The 5,092-nt window shown below is 36.0% G+C and overlaps 1 protein-coding gene across 2 annotated transcripts in view; it reads left to right on the plus strand.

The window, feature by feature from the left end:
• Window positions 1-389: 389 nt before the first annotated feature.
• The window catches only part of SMARCA1 (SWI/SNF related, matrix associated, actin dependent regulator of chromatin, subfamily a, member 1), an 88,065-nt gene continuing 83,362 nt past the window's right edge, over window positions 390-5,092 (plus strand). For both annotated transcript variants that reach the window (XM_006754647.2, XM_006754648.2), the window contains exons 1-2: window positions 390-395; window positions 4,751-4,837. In XM_006754647.2, coding sequence (XP_006754710.1) covers window positions 4,811-4,837 — 27 coding nt within the window. In that variant the 5' untranslated portion in view covers window positions 390-395; window positions 4,751-4,810. The remainder of the gene's footprint in view (window positions 396-4,750; window positions 4,838-5,092) is intronic.

Raw genomic sequence — 5,092 nt, forward strand, 5'->3', positions numbered from 1 at the left:
GGGCTCGGGGGGGCAGGAGCCCCTTAGCAGCCCCCAGCCCCCTTCGCATTCCCGGAACTGGGGTAACGCGCGGGGTGGGGGATGGGGCCGTGCAGGAACCAGCCTCCGCCTCTCCCTCTCCTCTCGCTCTCTCTCCCCCTCTTCCCGTCGGCCTCTGCCTGGGAAATCTGGGCCCTTCAATCCCACACTCGCGCTAAAGGGGTTTTGCTGGGGCTTATTTTTTCAAATTTGAATTTCAAGGTGCCAGTGGTTGGGAGGCAGAGGACGATCGGGGAGACTTTTACTGCCCTGATTGGCAATCTCGGCCTTTTGGGTGGCAGGGGAAAAAACCACATCCCTTGTTCGGTGGGTCCCCGCCTGCTGAGGTGGGGGGGGTGTCACCCCGAGAAAAGGAGGTCTCTGAGTCGGACCCCCTCCCGCCCCAGTTCAAATCCCAAACTGAGGAACCCTGGACGCTGGGCTTAGGAAAATTTCCAACGTGTGCACCCTCACCCTCTCCTGCCCCGCCCCCAACGGTTTAGTGTTTCACTCCAGGGCCACCCAAATGGTCCCCCAATCCGGCCCCAAGCCTTTCGGGTTTCTTCCTCCCTCTCCTAGTAGGCGCTGCTGGCTCCTGGACACAGGCAGGTTAAAAAAAAATTTTTTTTTCTAAACCCAGCTTCGCCAGGATGAGCTGCTGCTAATATGCACGAGGGAACTGCTCAGACACGTATTAAAGCCAAATCCAGAAAATATGTATTATCTCCATAAGGCGTATTTCATGTGGATCGAGACTTGCAAATAAAACTATGAAAGGAATTGCAAAATTGAGATAGAAATAGGATGGGGCATAAGGATTTTTGATGTATAACAACATTGTAGAATAGATAATTTATGGGTGGATTTTTTCCCCCGTTTATGAATAGACATCACAGTTTAAAAAACGGTGGGTAATTAAAATTATGGTTAAGAGATCTCAAGTGGCTTTGTCTGAACCGTCATATCAGACTACGACCAAATGAAAAGCTTTTGAGGGAAATTTACATCTTTTGCTATGAATTAGAATAATTTTAAATTCAGCAGTTGCTTTAGTGACATACTTTACTGTTACAAGGTTGACTAAACAGAAAGACAATTGTGCTAAATGAAAACAGTAGAAAACATGCATTTTAAGATCCATGTGATACTTGGATCAGTAAGACAATATTGATGATTAAAGCTGGGCTAAGTACCAAGTGTCAATATAAATCAAATGTTGGGAAATTCAGAAACCCATCTAATATGTCTTTTATTCCCAGGCTGGGCAAATGTAACTGCTAAACTGCCTTTTGTATGACTGTAAAGGTTGTTGAATTTCCATGTTGTATACATTTTTTGAATTGTGAAAAGAATGAGAATCAATGAAAATAGCCTGTATAATAAACACTGAGTTGATATATATTCAAGAGCTCTGTAGCCTCATCAGAAAGTGCCTTAATAATGGAACCTTATTTGTCCACTCAGCATAGGGAAGCGAGATACTGCATGGCAGGAACTTTCTGGGTATCTGAAGTTTACTACTTTACTCATTACATCGTTTTATTTTTATTTTAAAATTTCCTTGACATTTAAATAGTACCAAAACATCTACTTAAGTTTTTTTTTTCTCATTTGTACCATTTCTTCAAATAAACTAATTTGGTACCCCCCCCCCAAAAAAAACAAAACAAAACACTAAATATATTACATATTACCTTGACTCCTTAAATGGTGTACTAACAGTGCAAATTAACCTTTTCCTCATGTTCATCAATTATTGTACTCTATACAAAGGCATTTAAGATCTAAGAGGTTGTTTCCCTCAATTAAGTAACCACCTCGCAGACACTTTCAGTATTGTGTTGATTTTTCAATAATTTCTCAGCCTCCTCCCTCAATTGTCAGGTTGTTAGCTATCACTTTTTAAATACTTCATCTACTTTCGTTAGAATTTTTTATGACAATGGATGTAGATGTAAAAGATCGACAGTAACTGTAAAATACAAAAATACAATTGGTGCAGCAGGGAGAGGGAAATAGTTACACCTGAACACCAAGGAAAAGGGACATTACTGTGGTGGAAGTCACGGAAGTCACATTTTAGTCCTGGGCTCCTGCTATCCCTTCTTACTGTTGACAGTGTGCCTTCTTCTCGGGGTCTTTCTCATGCCATTTGCTGCTGCTGTTATTCTCTTTACTATGGGAAGCCAGATTATTAAGCTTGCTAAGAATTGTATATCAAGTAAAAGAAAATAGGCTCTGAATGAGAGCATTTTCATGATGCATAAAGCAGATGAGATTTAGTGGATTGACTTGTGACATTTAGCTACAGAGAGGTACTTTTGCTTATTTTCTGGTTCTTCAACTTTTTGAAGATAGGTATTTTTGCTTACCTTCTGGTTTTTAAACATTTTTTGATTTAAGTGATAGTTGGATAACTTCACTGTTAGATAATCTGTAAACTGGAGCTGTTTTTTTGGTAATAAAAACATCAAGAAAAAGGTCATGATCTTTTAAGACAAGGCATCTTGATGACCTTAAGCTGCATTCTCCTGGCATCTCAATTACCAGATGATAAAATCCATAAGGAATTTATTAGAATAGCACAGTCACTTTTTATCTTTTCTTGTATGAGAAGCATATTTTTGAAAACACACGTATACAAATAAGAAGGTGTAGAGGGTAGGTTTAGAATTTCTTGTGGAAGATAGTGCCAATTAAGTAATTGCCCGCAGTTTTTAGTAGCACTGTTCAAGATTAGGAATTTTAATTAGCATATAATTAAAATTTTATGGTATTTTACTGCAAGGTAAGCACAAAAAAGTAATGAGTAAAATGTTTTTCTAATATTAAAGCCTTAATTTTTTATAAATCCCACATTATTAGATATATATTTGTATATATGAGGTAAAGTAATTTTCACTGTTTTGAAATTTGAAAATGACTTCATATAGCTTTTCAAGGAATAATAAAAGTGTGGGGTTTGTTACCCAATTTTCCTTTAATTGTCGCTTTGAAAATACAAAAGGACTTATAGTATATGCGACATTTTAAAAGTGTGTGGTTGAGGGGATTTTAGCAGTTTTCTGTTCTTATCTATCCAGGATTACATTCAAAACACCTCATACTAGTATAGATTATATATATGATGCTGTAAATCAAGATGGCTGTTATTTGGATTAAGAATAACTGAACAGTATCATATCAGTGTTCCAAAGTAGAATCATGACCAGGATCAAATCTCCTGATTTTAGTTTGGATTTTCACAGAGTAGAAATTTTAGTAAATCTTGGGAGATATGTACAATAAATATTGGAGCCATGTTTTTCTTATGTTTAAGGTTACATTCTGTTTTTGATTTATGATCTCAGTTTTCAGGAAAAGGTTGACAAAAAACCATGATAAAATGAACATAATTTCTTTCATTTTCACAAACAGATTTGTATTTTGACATGTGCAGTCTGTGTTAAAATTGAAATACTCTCAGATTTGGTACCAATGGGTAGATTTATGTTTTTACTATTTTATTTCTTGATTTCTTGCAGGGAAGGACTTGTATTCTATATATGGATTTATATTTACAAGTTTGTCTTTACAAAGCATAGAATGCATGAGATAAGCCCCCAGATACTTTCAGTATTTTTAAATGAAATTAAAGCTGATTTTTTTTAGTTTTCACTAAATTACAATGTTTTAAATACCAAAGGTTAATAGTTAATAGCCCTGAAAAACTGCTTCTACAAAATATTTAAGTAATATAAATACTTAAAATAGTTTTCTTCCCATATGGAGAAAACGTAAGCCAAAAGTTTTAAACTGTACTAATTAATTATTTTAAATATAAATGATCAATTTTATTACATTAAAAAGTTTAAATATTCTAATTAGAATATGGAAACAATAAGACATAGTGTCTTTTCAGGAACAGAAACCACATTTTTTTTTCTTCTGAAACTCTGGCTTGTTTCCAATACTAACATAAAGTGTTAGTATTAATATTTACTTTCCTTGAATTCTTTGGTTTGTGGTTGATAATATAAGTATATTCTAGATTTATTATGTTATTATTTTAAGTATATTCTAGATTTTAAATCTTCTATTCAATGATTAAATTTTCTTATGCTTTAAATGAAAAAATAGGCGAAATGGTTCAATGTTTCTTCTTTTGTTTTTTTAATATGTTTTTATTGATTTTTAGAGAGAGAGGGATAGAGAAAGAGAGGGAAAGGAAGAGAGGGAGAAAGAGTGGGAAAGAGGGAGAAAGAGAGGAAGAAACCTTGATTGGCTGCCTCCTGCATGCCCCCTACTGGGGATAGAGCGGAAACCAGGGCGTGTGCCCAGCAACCTCTCCCCGCAAGGGTTGGTGGTCAACCAACTGAACCACAGGGGGCCAGGGCTCTCCTTTTGGTTTTTATTTTATTTAATATTGTTGCTGTGGCTTTCACAATTCTTTGAATTTTTTTATAGGGTCCTGGATTCAATTCCAGTCAAGGGCACATGCCCAAGTTGTGGGCTCAATCCCCAGTAGGGGGTGTGCATGAGGCAGCTAGCTGATCAATAATTCTCTCTCATCATTGATGTTTCTCTCTCTCCCTTCTTCTTACTTACTTATTTTTAATTTATTTATTTATTTATTTATTTATTTATTTATTTATTTAGTATTTAAGTAATTTTGCTTTCTTCACATGAGAATGTTGATCACTTTTAAGGCCTTGCTTTGCAATTTGATGATTTATTTTCTTTGAAATTCTAGAAAAGCGTTTCTCCATTTCAACTCAAAATTGCTGCTAAAGTTTCTAAATCTGAAAAGGAAATGGACCCAGAATATGAAGAGAAAATGGTAAATATTCTTGGGTAGGATAGTGAATACTGTAGTTGATTTTTATAGAGGAGAAGTGAAAGATTAAAAAAAACATGTGTATGTATAATGAGTACAGAACAGCCGTGGGCAAACTACGGCTCGCGGGCCGGATTCGGCCTGGTTGAAATGAATAAAACTAAAAAAAAAAAAAAGACCGCACCCTTTTATGTAATGATGTTTACTTTGAATTTATATTAGTTCACACAAACACTCCATCCATGCTTTTGTTCCAGC

Source organism: Myotis davidii, unplaced genomic scaffold (assembly GCF_000327345.1).
Source record: "Myotis davidii unplaced genomic scaffold, ASM32734v1 scaffold913, whole genome shotgun sequence".
Lineage (NCBI taxonomy): Eukaryota > Metazoa > Chordata > Mammalia > Chiroptera > Vespertilionidae > Myotis > Myotis davidii.